The sequence below is a fragment of the Vipera ursinii genome (assembly GCF_947247035.1).
Source record: "Vipera ursinii genome assembly, chromosome: 1".
In the NCBI taxonomy this organism is placed as follows: Eukaryota; Metazoa; Chordata; class Lepidosauria; order Squamata; family Viperidae; genus Vipera; species Vipera ursinii.
Genome location: NC_139512.1, coordinates 347,619,030 through 347,638,424, shown reverse-complemented (window position 1 = coordinate 347,638,424; position 19,395 = coordinate 347,619,030). Strand labels below are relative to the sequence as shown.

The window sequence follows — 19,395 nt, the reverse complement described above, 5'->3', positions numbered from 1 at the left end:
AGGACTACCTCTACGTAATTGACTCAACCAAAGTTTTCATAGTGAGATATACCGTATTCTGTGTTTACTGAAATTATACCTACTTGATTCTCCCTCCTGGCACTGCAAATATTATGCCAAAAGGCCAACATGTTAGTTGGTTGGTTGATTGATTGATTTGGCAGCTGATGCTCAGAGAAGTATACTTGTAAGGCATGGTTACATTTGGAAATTTCTTAAGATGTTATTGGTAACTTTGTGTCACAAAACTTTGAAGCTTGAGTAAAAGTTCATCGTAGCTATCAGGATGATACCAATATTTATTCATCTGAAATGTTTCCACCCCATAGTTCCTTTCCTGAAAAATAGGTAAAGTTTTTGATAGACCAGATAAAATCTTCCTCAAGACAATCTTGACTCCTGGTAAGAATAGAATAGAATAGAATAGAATAGAACAGAACAGAACAGAACAGAACAGAACAGAACAGAACAGAACAGAACAGAATAGAATAGAATAGAATAGAATAGAATAGAATAGAATAGGGAATGGGAATAGAATAGAATAGAATAGAATAGAATAGAATAGAATAGAATAGAATAGAATAGAATAGAATAGTTGGAAGGGACCTTGTAAATCATCTAGTCCAACCCTCCACCCAAGCAGGAGATCCTACATCATTTCTGACAGATGGCAGTCCAGTCTCTTCTTGAAAGCTTCTAGTGTTGAAGCTCCCACAACTTCTGAAGGCAAACTTTTCCAATGGTTGATTGTTCTCATTGTCAGAAAATATCTCCTTGTTTCTAGGTTGAATCTCTCCTTGATCAGTTTCCATCCGTTATTCCTTGCCAGGCCTTCAGGTGCTTTGGAAAATAGGTTGACCCCTCCTTTCTGTGATAGCCCTTCAAATAGATTCCAGGGTCTTCATAGCCACTGGTTTTCATATCCACTGATTAGATTTTTAAGTGAAAAATGTAAAACTTTATATTAGATATATTTGGAGTGGTCATTTCAAGTTGACATTCATTTCTTGCATTTTTTTTCTCTCCCCCCCCCCCTAGTCTGCAGAATTCTTTGAAATGCTTGAAAAAATGCAGGTAAGTGAAACAGCATATGTCTTCTAACTCAGCAGTTCCCAACCTTTTTAGCTTGGCAGTGGGGAGGGGTGCATGTGAATGGCAAATGTGTGTGTGCACAGCTCCATTTAAGGGAGCGGCAGTTGCTTGCGTCCTCCACTCATGCAAATGGAGCTTTGCACATGAATGGAGGGTGCTTGTGTCCACGTGTGAGGTTCCACGTGCAAGTGGAGGGTGCTTGAATTTGAATTTGAATTTATTAAATTAAATTGAGTGAAGGGCACTTGTGCATGCACGTGAAGTTCCACTTCACGCAAATGGAGCTTTGCATGCAAGTGCAAACACCCTCTGCTTGTGCGAGTGGAGGTTCGTGCGAGGACATGCAGACCTGTCTGCTGTTCACGCGAGTGGAGCTTCACGCGCATGCACTTGCCCATCTCTCCCCTAGCCCAGTTTTGAACAGGCTGTGGCCCGGTAGTGGGCTGCCACCCGTGGGTTGAGTACCCCTGTTCTAACTAGATTCTTGCTCTTTCACTGAGAAGGGGAATTAGATGTTTTGGAGGGTTGAGGCAATCAACATATGCTATTCTTGAGAAGCTGATCCCTGCCTCAAAAACAGCATGCCTTAAATATCCACTGTTGGTTGGGCAAGGGACAGCAGAGGAAAGCAAGCACTCAGCTTCACTATATTGCTGGTGTAGTGTATTCCTTTCTTCCTCCACCCCCCCTCCCAATTCCAACACTGTTCAGTGAAGAGCCCCAGGTGTCTCAAATGTGTTAAGCTTTGTCAACGGGAGAAAATAGCACATAAATGTCATTTGGAGTTTTGCTGTAATAATGTCTTGTGTGCTTCTGCAAGACTTAAGGTGGCTCAGGGTTAGTTTGTTTGAAGGACTGTCCTTTCCCAGTTTCATTTACCTGACCAAGGAGCACGGTGGCTTGCATGGTTAGGAATGCTGGGTAGGAGGTTAGCAAGCCCGCATTCAAGACCCATGTGCTGAGGCAGGGTTGAGCTCCCGTCCTGTGGTCTAGCTCCTGCTGGAGAGTTGCTTAACCATCTCTCCCGTGACCAGGGACATGAAACCTGGTGTCCCATGAGCAACAGTGATGTCACTGGCTAATCATTTCAACCTGGAAGCCCCTCGGTGCTTCTGACACTAATGCTCTTATGCTATGCTATCTACCTGGCCTACCAGAATGAGGGGGGCAGGGTTTGTTATGAGTTCCCCCTCTTAATTTCATGTAGCGGGACCCAAAAGAAGGGCCTTGTCTCTGGTGGCTCCCTCTTTGTGTAACATCATCCTTATGTTCCTTATTAAGGCAATATTGGGCTGTGCAGAAATGGATAGACTAGCTTTAGAGATTAAAGAGAAAGAACATTTAGTTTACTATAGAACTTGGAATAAATTTTATCAATGGCTAGATAAGCGAGTTAGAGAGGAAGGAATGTGATATGCAATTTTGAATTTGTTTGAGTAAGAATGATATCATACATTGAAAATGTAGTATTGTTTTTGATAATTTATTATACCTATCAGTGTTATTGTTAGCTTTATTATCTTGATTTATGTACATTTACCCAGACAACATGCGGTTTGCCAAATTTTGAATGTTATCGGGGGAAACCCCAACCCTCACCCCCAACCCTTCCTCTACCCTATCCCAAACCCCCATTTCCCTACCCTCGCTTTTAGCCCTATAAAAAGTAATAATTTTTTTTCCCAAGAAGATTAGCCCCCTACTTTGACACCCTGAAGATATGGTTTGCCAACAGGCTTGGGGACCCCAGGGCGAATCAGAACTTATCAAGTGCTTGATTTGATTATTGTTGCTATGGGGGAGATGTTTATTCAGTTTTAGCTTGGGGTTTTATTTCTGTAAATCACCTGGAATCACCATAAGTGACTTGGGTGGCCATATAAACTTTGTCGCTAAATAAACGAGATAGTTGTTCAGCTTCTTAAACCCCTCCCCTGCTGGAAAATTCTCAGTTTTGTGGCCCTGCCACCTCTGCAGAGGAATCTTCATGAGTATGCCACTTTAAGAGAAGCAGTGACTGTATGATATGTTCTACTACTGTGTCATTTCTGATAAAAATGAAAAGATGGCTGTTTCCATTCATTAAGGATATTCTTAGCAGTAAATAAAATAAGAAAGAAGAGTGCCATCATCAACTAAAGCTTCACAACATTTGAAACCCATGGTATTTAACTTTCCTTCCCCTGAATAGCTTCATATTGTTAAGTGTTAGCTTTGGTTTGTATTAACAGAACTGGTTTTAAATGCATTTAAAAGGGTTCTGGAAATATTTTCTGAACTCATTAGATTAAGTGACAATTGTTATGCCATATTCATGGGGCCAGATAGTTTTGAAAGTTGAATTGCTGTTAAATAGAGAAGCAAATAAACTTTTCTCATTAAATTAGTGTTTTCCAACCTTGTCTAGTGGAAGATGTGTGAACTTCGACTCCCAGAATTCCCTAGCCAACATGGGGAATGATTGGTGGGGGAATTCTGGGAGTTGAAGTCCATACATCTTCCAGTGGACAAAGTTGGAATACTGCATTAGACCAGAGGTCCCCAAATTTTTGGGCACCAGGAACCGGTTCTGTGGAAAGAGGTTTTTCCGCAGACCGGAGGGGGTGTCGTTTCATGTACTGCCTGCATCTCGCGGATGGGGCTTTGCTTCTTTGTGCGGACCAGTTGCTGGCCTGCCATGGCCCGGTACCAGTTCACAGACTGGGGGTTGGGGACCCCTGCATTAGACTCTTTCCAATGAATAACATGGGTGAACTTCAGCAACTTCAGCATAAAAATGTAATAAATTAGTAAATAAAATATTTGTTCTGCAACTTCTTCTTTGGTCGCATGCCCCAGAACAGAGTTCCTAAAACCTTTCTGGGTTGGCAGCCTGGGGAGGGGGGAGGGGGGAAAGAGGCAACACACACACGCACACGAGCACCTGTTGCTCGTGCAAGTGAGGACGAGGGCACCCATGATGTGCGAGAGGGGCTGCAAGCGCCTGTAATGCTTGTGTGAGAGGGTCCGTGAGCACCCACAATGCTTGTGTGAGTGGGGCTGTGTGTGCGTGTGAATGCGTGCATACCAGCCAGCCACTCACACAGCCCAGTTGCACATAGGCTACGGATCTGTAGTGGGTTGTGGCCCACAGATTGGGGACCCCTGCCCCTAGAAAGAGTGAGAAATAGACTTATATGGTGAGACCAAATCTAAGCAGATGCTTTGTAGGTATTCTGAGTTTTTTTGTCTTTTAACTGAGGTCTTTAACTACTTTTTCTTCATCCAAACAGGGTCCAAAATCAGAAGAACAGAAGGGTGGAGGCCAGAGAAACAAGGTCAGAGTTATTGCAAAGCTCTTTTAATTACCCCACAATCTTTCTGGAGGAGGAAAGTTGCAGAGCAAAATACAGGATTGCAGTCAGGATCATAGGATTCCAAATTTTGCATGAGGGATGGGGAACTCATCAAATTTGCAGATGACACCAAGCTGGCAGGAATAGCCAACACTCCAAAAGATAGGCTTAAGATACAGGAGGATCTGGACAGACTTGAATGCTGGGTGCTAATTAACAAAATGAAATTCAATGGTGAAAAAAGTAAGGTTCTACAAATGCACAGGTATAGTATAGATAGTACCTTGCTCAACAGTAGTAACTGTGAGTGGGATCTCGGAGTCCTAGTGGACAATCACTTAAATATGAGCCAGCAGTGTGCTGCAGCTGCCAAAAAAGCCAACACAGTGCTAGGCTGCATGAACACTTTACAATGCCTTGGTAAGGCCACACTTGGAATACTGCATCCAGTTTTGGTCACCGCGATGTAAAAAAGATGTTGAGACTCTAGAAAGAGTAAAGAGAAGAGCAACAAATATGATCAGAGGACTGGAGGCTAAAACATATAAGGAACGGTTGCTGGAATTGGGTATGTCTTGTTTAATGAAGAGAAGGGCGAGGGGTGACATGATAGCAGTGTTCCAATATCTCAGGGGCTGCCACAAAGAAGAGGGAGTCAAGCTATTCTCCAAAGCGCCTGAAGGCAGGACAAGAAGCAACAGATGGAAACTGATCAAAGAGAGAAGCAACCTAGAACTAAGGAGAAATTTCCTGACAGTTAGAACAATCAGTCAGTGGAATGACCTGTCTCCAGAAGCTGTGAGTGCTCCAGTCCCCTGCTCAGACAGGAAACCCTATACCATTTCAGACAAATGACTGTCCAGTCTCTTCTTAAAAACGTCCAGTGTTGGAGCATTCACTGTTTCTGAAGGCAGGTTGTTGCACTGGTTAATTGTTCTAAATGTCAGGAAGTTTCTCCTTAGTTCTAGGTTGCTTCTCTCCTTGATGAGTTTCCATCCGTTGCTTCTTGTCCTGCCTTCTGGTGCTTTGGAGAACAGCTTGACTCCCTCTTCTTTCTCCCTCTCCTTAGTTCTAGATTGCTTCTCTCTTTTATGAGTTTCCATCTGTTGCTTCTTGTCCTGCCTTCAGGCGCTTTGGAGAATAGCTTGACTCCCTCTTCTTTGTGGCAGCCCCTGAGTCCTCGACCTTTGGTTAGCAATTGTTCAAGATGATAATGGTACTGAAAAAAGTGAATGATTGCCAGTCCTCACACTTAATGACTGCAACATCCCCATAGTCATTTGATCAAAATTTGTGCGCTTAGCACCAGGTATGTTTATGATGGTTGTGTGTCCTGGGGGTCATGTGATTGCCATTTGAGGCCTTCTAGAGGGCTATTGATGGGGTACAATCCTAAATAAAAGGGACGCGGTGGCTCAGTGGGTTAGGACGCTGAGCTTGTTGATCAAAAGGTCGGCAGTTTGGCAGGTCGAATCCTGAGTGCCGCGTAACAGAGTGAGCGCACGTAAAAATGCAAGTAGAAAAATAGGGAACACTACGGTGGGAAGGTAACAGTGTTCCATGCGCCTTTGGCACCTAGTCATGCCGGCCACATGACCACGGAGACGTCCTCGGACAAGCGCTGGCTCTTTGGCTTTGAAACGGAGATGAGCACCGGCCCCTAGAGTCGGAAACGACTAGCACGCATATGCGGGGGAACCTTTACCTTTACCTTTAGAGGACCTCCACCAAGCAAAGTCAATGTGGATAGCTAGATTCACTAAACAACTGTTTCACTTAAGAACTGCAATGATTTGCTGAACAATCACGGCAAACAAGGCAGTAAACTTTCGGGCACAACTCAGTTAACTGCCGCCTTGCTTAGCAATGGAAATGCAGCCTCAGTGGTGATCATAAATTGAGGACTGTATCAAAACTGGGCCTTTGACTGAAATTCCAGTGATAAATTAAAGAACTAGACCTCTAATCCAGCTTTGTTCCTTGAGCCTATGTATTTCCCCCCTGCCCCTTTTTAATGCTTTATTTCCTTTATATATTGGGTTGGCTCTCCGTCATGCATGTAGGAGACCTAATACCAACTCTGCCTTGAGTTCATATTGCTAGGAGGTTTGGAAAGATAGGGGGGGAAAGGAAATAGTATGTGGAAAACAGAGAGAGAGAGAGAGAGAGAGAGAGAGAGAGAGAGAGAGAGAGAGAGAGAGAGAGAGAAGAGGAACAGAAGCAATTGAACAAAAAGAGAAAGAGGAAGGAAGCTATCAAGCCTGTACTAATTTCACTTGCAAAGAAATTGAGTCTTTCAAAAGCAATATCAGTTATATTTCCAAAAGAAACAAAGCTGCTTTTATTACCTTAAATGGTGTTTGAAATAGAACTGAGAGTGACATTTTCTTCTCTGTGTTTTTTTTTAATATCTTCCAGGAGGACTATATCCCCTATCCCAGCATTGATGAGGTATGTATTCAAGGCGGTGGCGGGGGGGGGGGGGGGAGAGCCATTAGAAAGATTAGTAAAAGAAAGCTATTGAAAAGTTTAAAGCCAACCTGGCCAGCTATTTTCATGCTGAGGTCACCTTTTAAACGGGGATCAAAAATCTCAAAGTAACAACCTTGCAATTGAAAAGCCACACCTTTTCTACGTGTCCTGCTTTTTTTTTAATATGGCACAGTTGGGGCTACTCGTGCCTTTTTTAAAAAAATAAAAAATAAAAAAAATCCCTTCCCACCCCAGCTCCTGATGCTTCTGCTGCATATAAATTTGTTTTTGTATACATTGGAAAATGCCTTCAGCTGAAAAAGCTACAGGCGTTTGAATGCCAAGAATAAACATTAAAGAATGTTAAGAATGCTTTAAAGAAGTGAGGCAAATATTGCAAATGAAGGTAAATATAAGTGTCCCAAGATAATGTTGCAGGATCCAGTCTGAGTCGGTCACCCGGATCAAAGGTTTATTCTTCTAAGCTTTTGAGCCCATCATCAGGAAACTTCACTCTCCAAAATATGTGTACTGGGCTGTTCTACACTTCGTATTTATATGGTTCCTGGTTGTGTGTAGCTTTTAGTTGGTAATTAGGGAGCTGATTAGTTATTATTTATTTATCGTTAGTTATTGCTTCGTGTGCTGCACATCAGCTCCTAAGTACGTAATAGGCAGATGGTGGGTACTTAGGAACTTTGGCAGCAGAAAGAAACAATAGTTACTGTGTTTCCTCAAAAATAAGACCAGGTCTTAAATTAATGTTTGCTCCAAAAGACACATTAGGTCTTATTTTCAGGGAAATACAGTGCTAAATGGGTCCATCTGGTTGACTATCTGAACTGGGGCTTATTTTTGGGGTGGGGCTTATATTATGAGTGTCCTGAAAAATCATGCTAGGATATATTTTCCTGTTGGGTCTTATTTCCGGGAAAACACAGTAATAATAATAGCCAACCATCAACATCCTAATTAACAACTAAAAGTTACATATAACCAGGAACCCTATACTATAAATATAACCTGTAGAAAAGCTCAGTGCACATAAAGAGAGGGAGAGAGAGAGAGAGGGAGAGGGAGAGGGAGAGATGGAAAGGGGGAGGGGGAGGGAGGGAGAGGGAGAGAGAGAGAGTGATTCTCTGATTATGGGCTTCCAAGCACAAGCTTGGAAGAATAAAGCTTTGGTCCTGGTGACTGACTCAGATTGGAGTCTAAGGCCGCTGTTCTTCAACATCACAACATCAACATCTAAATGTCTTCTCACTGTGTTGTGTGTTCTCACTGTGATTCCCAATAATCAGAGAGGTACAAGCAAAAAAAAGTGGTTGTCACCAGGTTGGGGATATCCAGAATAAATATTATCTTCGCAGTCTGCACATACAGAAACATTTTTAATCAGAGATCCAGAGACTGGGAAACAGATGAACTCTGGAGGTTTCTAACCAGACCTACCTTTTCTCCAGGATTAATGCCACATTCAGCAGTCTTTTGTTAAAACCTTTGATTCATATCTTGAGAATGTGGTTGCAACATGTGTGGCATTTGAGAGATCACTTTTTTTTAAACTTTGCGGTAGGGAGAGTAAAGAGTGTAAGGTGGCATTTTAATGCGACTACTTTAGAGTGGGTTGGAAATTTAACAACTAGAACACAACAAAGCCTGGAAATGAACGTGAACCTTTCTTCTGTATCCATATTTACCCACAAGCCTGAGAAACGAATCTGCCCTGAAATATTTAGGGGGGTGTTTCTCAACCTTGATAATTTTAAGATAGATGGACTTCAACTCCCAGAATTCCCCAGCCAGCGTGGTTGGCTGGGGAACTCTGGGACTTGAGGTCCGCACAGCTGAAAATTGCCCAAGTTGAGAAATACTGATTTATGGAATCAACATTGGCATTTCATTCAGTGGCCTCCTGCGTCAGACCAAGGTAGACGTGACAAGCCAAGCACTTGGTCCTAAAGCGGCATCTGGTAACCATTTCTTTCCCCTCTCCAAACAGATTTTAGAAAAAGGGAGTCCCTACCCTTTAATCATCTTGCCTCAATTTGGGGGATACTGGATCGAAGACCCCGAGAACCTCAGCACCCCCACTTCCTCCGAAAGCAGCATCTGCGATGAAGAGGAGGAACTGCTCAGTCCCAGCACTTACGGCTACAAACTGGAGTACAAAGGTGAAGCCAAGGCATATCGGAAACATTTCTTAGGAAAGGTTAGTGGGAAAGGAGGTGTCTGCTCCATTGCGCTCATGGTTATATGCGGAGCTTAAAGGGTTGAGCAAACCTCTGTGGCGTTGCATGTCAGGGAATATTTGCATACAGTGGAGGAGTAGACAAGCTCTCCCATAAGGGGCGGTGCAGTGGCTCTGCGGCTAAGACGCTGAGCTTGTCAGCTGGAAAGTCAGCAGCCCAGGTTCAAGACTCAAGTGCCACGGGACTGGATGAGCTCCCGTCTTTGTCCCAGTTCCTGGTCGCCTAGCAGTTAGAAAGCATGCAAATGGGAGTAGATAAATGGGTACCACTTCCGTGGGAAGGTAACAGCGCTCTGTGACATCATGCTGGCCACAGGACCATGGAAATACCTTTGGACAGTGCTGTCTCAATGGCCTTGAAATGGAGAAGAGCGTGAAGTAAAAACCCACAGGGACTCCTTACTCATGAGGAAAGACTTGCAGAACTGTGCTCATTCTGGAAACTCGCTACCGTAGGGAGTTTTCCACCCATTTACTCTCATAGTGTAAAAATCCAGGGTCATCCATTAACATTTACTCAGGGTTATCCATTTAACATTAACGTGGGAAGATTCACATTACTACACACTTAGAGAAGACTATATCTTTAGCTCAGGGTTGAACTGGGGAGCCCCGGTGCTCTCTGAGCTTCGTTGTTTCCTTGCAAACGTTCTATTTTCCAGCTAGGTAACATATTCGATGCATTGTTATTCGAAGTAGACAACTAGAAGGGTGTGGGGGACAGAAAGAACATTAATAAAAGGACATTTTGGGGAAAGAAATTTGTGGAATGAGGGGAATGAAAGTTCAACATAGTATTAAATCAGAGCTGGGCATTTTATGACCTCTGAGCCACATTTGGCCCTTTGGCTGTTTCCCTCCAGTCCAAATGAATTTCTTTTATTTTAAAGGAGACTGCTACTTTACTTTCTTTTTTTTTCAATGTACATATGTCCTTGCCTATGCACCTTCACAGCCCTATTGGTTGGGCCCTCCACAACAGCCCCAGTTTCCGATGTGACCCCCTTGGGAAAATGAATTGCCCAACCCTATGTTCAACGGCGGCATTCATTGCCACCAAATTCAGTGATGGCCACCAATTTATCTGGTTTAAAAAAGAACTGTCCATGGCGAGCTACTACTTTAGAGAAGATGGTCTCTTGCCCCAGAGGCAAGAGACCTGTTATATATGTGGGTTATGATAGACTTTCTTTCATCTTTCTTGGGTAGGTCAGTCCCTCTGGGACACAGAATGCTGGGTTAAATATTAAATATTCTCTGTGTTGCCCAGCTTAATTCTCCTATTTTCTTTGGGATGTATCTGAGAGGTAGATCCTGGATTCACATCTCAGAAGATCCATCAAATTCAACACTGTGCAGCTATTAAAAGGAAAATATCTCTCTGCTGGAATATCATTGAAAGAGACCAATGCGCTGAAGAGCTCCCAAAATCTTTTAAAATTGAAAGGGAACGGATGAAAATGTATTTGGGTTGATGTCAGGGAGCAGAGAGAAAAACGCGAGCATATGTGAAGAAGGAAAAGAAAAAAAATAGAGGAAGAAAAGAAAAAGGGGGAAGAAGAAGAAGGGAAGTAGGTGAGACTGAGGAAAGAAGGAAGGAAGTATTAAAGCATCTGAAGGCAGGACAAGAAGCAACGGATGGAAACAACCTAGAACTAAGGAGAAACTTCATGATGGTTAGAAGAATTAACTGGTGGGATGGCTTGCCGTCAAAGGTTGTGGGTGCTCCATCACTGGAGGTTTTTAAGAAGAGATTGGACAGCCATTTGTCCAGAAGAGTATAAGGTCTTCTGCTTGAGCAGGGGGCTGGACTAGAAGACCTTCAAGGTCCCTTCCAACTGTTTTATTCTGTTATTATAGGAAGGAAGGAAGGAAGGAAGGAAGGAAGGAAGGAAGGAAGGAAGGAAGGAAGGAAGGAAGGAAGGAAGGAAGGAAGGAAGGTCCAATAGGATTGGTGTGATCTGTTGTCTCTGTGCTTGTGATGGCCTACTTAGGGATTGGGGCGAATAAAGTTGGATGTAGAGAAAAGTTACAAATAGTCCTTGGCTTACTCTTGTTTTAGTGACTGTTCAAAGTTACAATGGCACTGAAAAAAGGAACAACATGGTCTTCGCCCTTGTGACCATTGCAGCATTCCCACGGCCACATGGTCCAAATTTAGTTGCTTGGCAACAGGCATGTACTTTTGATGGTTGCAGCATCTCAGGGTCATGTGATCGCAATTTATCACCTCCCCAGCTTCCAACAAGTAATTTCAATGGGGGGGAAGGCAGATTCGCTTAACGAACTGATGATTCACTTAACAACTGCCGTGGTTTGATTAACAGTGGCAAAATGATCTTAAAATCAGCCCTGACTCACTTAACAACTGCCTTGCTTAGCAATGGAAATTCAGATCCAAATTTTGGTCATAAGTCAAAGAGGACTTGCACTTTCCCAAGTTGGGGCTGGTCTTACCTGCCCATCAATCCTATTATGCTCAGTGCATTCTAAGATCTGCAGTCCCTGGCATTGCATGACGGGGCCCCAACCCTAAAATTGCAGAATGTTATGTGTATAAATGTTTCTTGTATCCCCAAAGTATTTGCAAGGTGTTTATAAACTATGGATGAGTCACTTGTGATTACTTTTGGGTGCTAAAAATGAGCCAAGGATCAACAATGAAACCACAAAAGGCAAGGAGGGCAGGTTAAATCACTAAGTTTAGAGTCTTTGGGGTTTTTTCCCTGATACTCTTTAACACACACTTTCTATCTTTAGGATCATTTAAATTTTTACTGCACAGCCAGCAGCCTGGGGAATTTGATCCTTTCCATTAAATGTGAAGAGGCAGATGGAATGGAATATCTACGGATTATTCTCAGGTAAAGAAAAGGCATGAAGGAAACAGTATATATAGAAAAAAATGCATTGATTGGGAAAAATTCAGAGAAGACCAACTAAAATGATCAAAGGCCTGGAAACTAAAACATATGTAGAACGGCTGTGGGACTTGGGTCTGGCTATTCTATTCTATTCTATTCTATTCTATTCTATTCTATTCTATTCTATTCTATTCTATTCTATTCTACTCTACTCTACTCTACTCTACTCTACTCTACTCTACTCTACTCTACTCTACTCTTATTCTGTTCTGTTCTACTCTACTCTACTCTACTCTACTCTACTTTACTCTACTCTATTACTGTTCTGTTCTGCTCTGCTCTGCTCTACTCTACTCTATTTCTAATCTACCCTACCCTACCCTACCCTACCCTACCCTACTCTACTCTACTCTACTCTACTCTACTCTACTCTACTCTACTCTACTCTACTCTACTCTATTCCTATTCTGTTCTACTCTACTCTACTCTACTCTACTCTACTCTACTCTACTCTACTCTACTCTATTTCTAATCTACCCTACCCTACCCTACCCTACCCTACTCTACTCTACTCTACTCTACTCTACTCTACTCTACTCTACTCTACTCTACTCCTATTCTGTTCTACTCTACTCTACTCTACTCTACTCTACTCTATTTCTATTCTGTTCTGTTCTGTTCATTAATTTCTCTGGCTGCATTTCTATATGAATACTTTATAAAGAAGGGGCATGATGGCTCAGCAGTTAAAGACACTGAGCTTGTCAGCTGGAAAGCTGACAGCCCAGGTTGAAGACCTGATGCTGCATGATGGGGATGAGCTCCCTTTCCTTGCCCCAGCTCCTGCCCACCCAGCAGTTTGAAAGCATGCAAATGCAAGTAGATTAATAGGTACCACTTTGGTGGGAAGGCGACAGTGTTCCCCGTGGCTTTGGCCTATAGCCATGCTGGCCGCAGGATACGGAAAATGTCTTTGGATAACTCTGGTGCCCTCGGCCAAGAAATGGAGATGAGTGGGACATGATTGGACAGAGAAATCTTAACTTGCTGCTTGAAGTTTGTGTACTACAGCTAAATAATTCCCAGTCAAGATCAGCCATTATGACTTGAATTCTGGGAGTTTAATCCCAACAACCTAGAGGACATATTGTTACTGGCATTAAATTCTTACACTGAGCTGAATTATAACATTACTTATTTCTTTTTGACTGTGTCTATTACAGGTAGACCTTGATTTACATCAGTTCATTAAGTAATCATTTGAATTTATAACGGCACTGAAAAAAAGTGACTTATGACCATTTTTCACACTTATGACTATTGCAGTAGCCCCATGGTCACATGATTAAACTTTAGAGGCTTGGTGACTGACTCATATGGTTGCCGTGTCCTGGAGTCATGTGATCCCCTTTTGTGACCTTCTGACAAGCAAAGTCAATGGGGAAGCCAAGATTCACTTAACAACCGTGTTACTAACTTAAGAACTGCACTAATTCATTTAACAACTGTGGCAAGAAAGGTCATAAAATGGGGCAAAATTCACTTAACAACCATCTCACTTAGCCAGAGAAATTTTGGGCTCCATTGTGGTCATAAGTCTAGAACTAACTATATTGGAAGCCTACGGTTGTGGTTGATATATAAAGGCTCAACAGTTGTGTTAATGCACACCAGTGCCCTATGCATATCCAACTGTAGAGTTAGAACATGACTTTCCACTATGCATTTATCCTAAACATGCTTCCATTAAGCTATTTGCATGACTTGTTGAATGATAAGCACACAGGCTGAATATGCCTAGTTCTCCTGGTTGAGATGTGGTGGGCTGGTTTGTGGTTTATTGTGTTGAGCAAACACAAGCAACAGATTTGTACATAGAAGATCCCAATCTGACCTCTGGCATTTATAGACTCGTGAAGAGCACCTATATGATGCATTAGTAAGACAACAACAGCCAAATAAGACTTCATATAATCGTTGACTTATGACTGGTTACTTAGTGCTTTTGTGCACTCTGCAATTGGCCTGCATTTACAATTGTTTGCAGGTCCCACAGTCACAGGAGCACAACTGCCCCATAGCGAAGAATGGCTTCACTTAATGACTGTGGCATTCAACAGCTGCAAAAAAAGTTGTAAAATTGGGGGTGGGGTCACATGGTGACCTGTTTTATGATTTTCATGACTTACAACCAAAGTTGTAGGCTCAATTATGGTTGTAAACCAAGGACTTCTGGTAAGCAATTTCTGAGACTGCAAGATCTGGAATCCACCAGGTTGCCTTGTTTTAGAATCATAGTACTATAAAGCTGTGTAGGAATTCACTCTGCTTGAATACCTTAAATGAAAGGCAGACCACCATCACTGTAGGTTGTTGGTCACTGTAGATCATCCTGTAGATACTGAAATATGTATATTAATAGTAGGATGAAAAGATCTTCCATCTTCTCATACCTAGAGCAGTGTTTTTCCAGATGGAACAACTTGCCACAGCCAACTCGCTGCGGCCAACACACCACAGCCAACTTGCCACAGCCAGCTCATCATGGGCAATTCTCTGCAGGACAACTCAGTAGGGCCAATTCACCACGGGACAGCTCACTGTGGGACGATTTCACAATTCTTTTTAATTACTTAAAATAAATAAAAAAAATATTTTAATTTTCGCCATTCACATTCGCTTCTGTCCTTGCTTTTGCATCCTTTCCTCAATGATTCTATCCCACTATTTTTTGGATATTAGTGTAACTCTTGTCCTGTGCTGAGTTGGCTGCGGGAAGTTGGCTGCGGTGAGTTGGCTGTGGCGAGGTGGCCATGGCGAGGTGGCCGCAGTGAGTTGGCCTTGGCAAATTGTCATAGACCTGTGTTTGTCAACCTTAGCAACTTGAAGATGTGTGCACTTGGATACGTGGACGATGCTGGCTAGCGAATTCTGGGAGTTGAAGTCCCACATCTCCAAGTTGCCAAGGTTGAGAAACACAGAGCCAGAGTAAACGTCTCCCTCTCCATCGGTTGACCCGTGGCTTTTTCTCACTGATGCCAATCCTTGGGTGCTGTTCTCACCAGCCTTGTTCAGTGGGTTGATTTGGATTGACAACGAGATGATACTCTGTATTAAAAAATGACAGGGCATCCTTGAGGACCCTTTGGGTGTGCTGAAGTTTCTATGGAGTCCAAAAGTTTTGCTCCATAAGAGAGATGAAGTGAGGATAACAGGATGTTCTGTAGCCGTTTAATCATGGATCTGAGTTTCTTTGGGTTTTAAAAATTATTTAACAGTTTGTTTAAGTTTGTTCTTTGGTAATGAGTTTGGCAATGAACATTGTTTGCTTGACCTACAGTTAAGCCCAAGGAAACCAGTAGGAAAACAATCCCTTCAAAAGATATTGGAAAATATCAATTATATATAGTACCGTTTCTTCTCTCCGTAATGTCTTATCCTCTTATTCCCCCAACAAATTACAGATGTTTCAAAGGAAATGGGAACTGGAGATGGTAACCGTAACAACCATGTCCAAATGAAACCTCTTTGAATGGTTCAAAACAATCTACGGACCTTTCCTTTTAATGGGGCCTGGCGATATTGCTACACTGTCACCGCTTGTGTCTGATGCTCTCTCTCTCTTTTGGCCTTCCATAGGTCCAAAGCAAAAACATTACATGAAAGAATCCCTTTAGCTGGACTCAGCAAGCTGCCAAACATTCCACAGATTGCAAAGGTAGGTTGCTTGGAGTGATAATCATAACGATCGTGGTTGTGACCATTAGTAGACTGAGATTTTAGAGGTTGGTCTTTATCGTTACAGAAAGTACATCCCCAAAACATTAATGATTGCAAGGGGAAAAAAAAGATCATGATGGAAACGAGAATTAAACACAGACAAAAACTTATAAGCTGGACAGCTTTGACTCCAAAGGTGTCTTTGGTACAGACAGTTGAGGAGGACACCGGTGGGGTATAGTGGTAAAAAAAATGTGAAACTAGATATTAGATCCATAGTAAAGAGGCAGTTCATATTTATTAGGTCAAGTTACAGTATAAGTGGCTCAGTGTCTTAATGACACTAGAGGTGATTTCTGCTCCAGTGGTTTGAGTCCTAGCATTGCCTGTTGGGGTGAGCTCCTGTCACTCACCTCAGCTTCTGTCCACCTAACAGTTTGAAAGCATGTTCTATGTGAGTAGATAAAATAGGTACCACTTCAGAGGGTGGAATGAGCTGGTGCTCGGTCCAGGCAGTCAGATTCCTGACCCCTGAACCTTCCCGGTTGTGGTGCCCGTTGGTGAGGAGGCTCCAGGGAGAGAGGGGGCTTTGGATGACACTGCAGGAAGAACCACTTGTCTTTCTTTCTGGTGGGAAGGAATATCGCCCTCTAGTGGTGCACCATGGGAGTGCGCTAGCGTTTCCTACAACAGAACTGATACTTTGGCAACCAAACTACTACTCTGCAATTGCATTATAGTCTCTTGGGTAATGTAACAATGACATACTACTACTACTAACACTACTACTACTACTACTACAAATAATAATAATAATAATAATAATAATAATAATAATAATAATAGGACAAGTTATTATCATCCAAAAATAATGTATGTTGTTTAGGGTGGGGAAAATCTAGAAGAAAAATTGCTGTCTCCCAGATCCCCACCTACCCCTTCCTTGGCCTAAATCAATCCCGCAATTGCGATACAACAAAGAAAGTTATTTTGCTCGTTTTATATTATCTTTGACTTCCCCCAAAGGGCTGTTTGTAAAGGGCTGTTTGACTTTTCCCAAAGGGCTGCTATGTCTCTGGGGGTCCCAATTTCTCACTCACCATTTGCTGCATTTCTAAACAGGCCTTCTGTGATGATGCCACTGGATTAAAGTTTCACCCGGTGCTCTATCCCAAGGTAAGCTAAGCAATGATGCACAAACCTAATTCCAGAAGGATATTGATGTGCAGATTAAACTATGCTAGGAGACTTCCAAGGTTCTTTTCAGCCCTCTGATTCTATGAACTGCACGCATACAGTTTTATCTCTGTAGAACTGAAATGCACCAATTTGAGAACATAGCTTCCCCAATTCTAAATATCGTGGAGAGGCACGAAAATGGCCAGGAGAGAGATTTTCATCAATTTGCAGCATATGCCTCAGAATTGTCACCTGGGATTAATAATACATTCCCTAGGCACTTGAAAAAAGAATGCAATTAGATCAGAGTTGGGTTGATGTACCTGCTTAGTCTGACTTATTCTTGACCCCCACTCAAGAAAAAAATGAATCTGAACCTAAAAGAGCTCTGCGGGAAGAGGGTGGTTATCATAAAAGCAGGCTAAAGAATCTGATAAGTGGAGTTAGTGAAACTATGGATGGCCTTGTTCTACTTTTTGCAGGTATGCAACAGAAACTGCGGACCAACATAAGCATTTGAATTGCCAGTAGCTTTCAGGGAGATCAGACAACTAAAAATGTCGAGCAAAGTCATTTTGGGCTGCTCAGCTCTACTGATGGGATGTGATCAGAAGTTTTCAGGCCAGGTATTGCAAAAGGAGAGGGTTAGAGTAGCTACAGAAAAAGATGGCATGACGATGGATAGAGAAAAGAGAGAGAGGCATGGTTGAGAAGGGAGCAGCTTGAGAAGGAAGCCTTCTTTGTGGGGTCCTTGGTGCTTGCTGAGGTTGGTAGTTTTCTTGCAGACATTTCATTACCAAACTAGGTAACGTCATCAGTGCACTAATGACATGTCTGCAAGAAAACCACTAAGCTCAGAAAGCACCAAGGACCCCACAGTTCAACCCTGAGCTACAAATATTCTCTTCTATTGAAACCTTCTTTGGACAAGGTTGGTTTGGAGTGTGTCTGAAAAGCCCTCATTCCAAATAGAGGAGTCTTTGAAATGTATTCCTGGTTTTGTTCTGTCTTGTTGGCTGTCTTTTCTGTACTACACCTGGCGCAAGGAGCTTCAGGAAATACAGTCCTCTGAAGTTCCTCAGGTCATACTATAGGAATAGGGGCCTCTGGAAATCTGTAGCTCAAATGTTCTTCAGCATTTTAGATGATGAAGTGAGAGATGGAGCAGAAGTTTCAGAATACAGGGAAAGGGATTCAGATATTGGTCTGTACCTGATAACAGAGAGCTTCAGTGACTGAAATTCTCACATTTTTAAGTAGGTCTATGTGCACAGTTTCAAATACTTTGGCCACCTAGTGAGAAGGAAGGACTCACTGGAGAAGAGCTTCATGCTGGGAAAGGTTGAGGGCAAGAGAAGAAGGGGACAACAGAGAATGAGGTGGCTGGATGGAGTCGCTGAAGCAGTAGGCGTGAGCCTAAATGGACTCCAGAAGATGGTAGAGGACAGGAAGGCCTGGAGAAACGTTGTCCATGGGGTCACGATGGGTCGGAAACGACTTTGCAGCTAACAACAACATGGGCACAGTTGTGGAATTACAGTTATTCTCCAACAGAGTCTTTTCTAAGTTAAATATAAAGAAGCATTCTTCTGTGACAAAGATGATGTCATGGTTCTGACAAATGAAACTCTTCAAAAGAACTTCGAGGCATTGCTTACCTTAAAGGATCTTTTATTTGAGTAGCATAATATCGGCACTTACATAATCAAAGCCAAAAACTGAATTCCCCTCCCCTGGGCACATAGTATCAAAGCACAATTCCCTCCTCCAATTAAAACTCATAAATCACATTCCCCAATTAGCTTGAAGCACGGGCTTCCTTTCCAGCTCTCCAGCCCGCTAATTCTTTATCAGTTCTGGGCTCAATAACCTTGATTCTCATGCTAAGTTTAGTGTTGTTATGTCTAGCTGGACTCTCATTCACATCCCTCTCTCCCAGCATCATCACACTCTAAAAGCGAAAGGGAAAAGATGGCTACATTTCCATCTGTTGCCAATGCAAAAATATCCGATGTTAGCAACGTTAACAGATGAGTGGTTTCAAAAATTTGATAAGTAAAATAATAAATTATAAAAAAAAATAGGCCAGTGAAGAAATATGGGATTTCTATACACTTGAAGCATGTTCTCTGCAGATGAAATACGAGTTTTCCTCGACTTATGATGGTTGGGACCAGAATTTGCTTTGCTAAGCAAGGCAATTGTTAAGGGAGTTGCACCCGATTTTATGACATTTTTTTGCCACAGTTGTTAAGCAAATCACTGCAGTTGTTAAATGAATCATGTTGTTGTTAAGCGAATCTGGCTTCCCCCATTGACTTAGCTGGTTGGAAGCAACCTGGAAGGTCATAAATGGTGATCACATGACCCTGGGACTTTACAACTGTTGTAAATACATGTTGGTTGTCAAGAGCCTGAATTTTGATCATGTGACCACAGAGATGCTGTAATGATCATAAGTGTGAGGATTGTTTTTAAGTCA

General features: G+C 42.5%; 1 protein-coding gene across 2 annotated transcripts in view; it reads left to right on the top strand.

Annotated features, from left to right (window-relative positions):
- Positions 1–19,395, top strand: part of RAP1GAP2 (RAP1 GTPase activating protein 2) — an 88,993-nt gene that overhangs the window by 19,517 nt on the left and 50,081 nt on the right. For both annotated transcript variants that reach the window (XM_083379720.1, XM_083379719.1), the window contains exons 2-8: positions 1,039–1,074; positions 4,365–4,409; positions 6,846–6,878; positions 8,902–9,111; positions 11,911–12,014; positions 15,654–15,732; positions 16,857–16,910. In XM_083379720.1, coding sequence (XP_083235846.1) covers positions 1,039–1,074; positions 4,365–4,409; positions 6,846–6,878; positions 8,902–9,111; positions 11,911–12,014; positions 15,654–15,732; positions 16,857–16,910 — 561 coding nt within the window. The remainder of the gene's footprint in view (positions 1–1,038; positions 1,075–4,364; positions 4,410–6,845; positions 6,879–8,901; positions 9,112–11,910; positions 12,015–15,653; positions 15,733–16,856; positions 16,911–19,395) is intronic.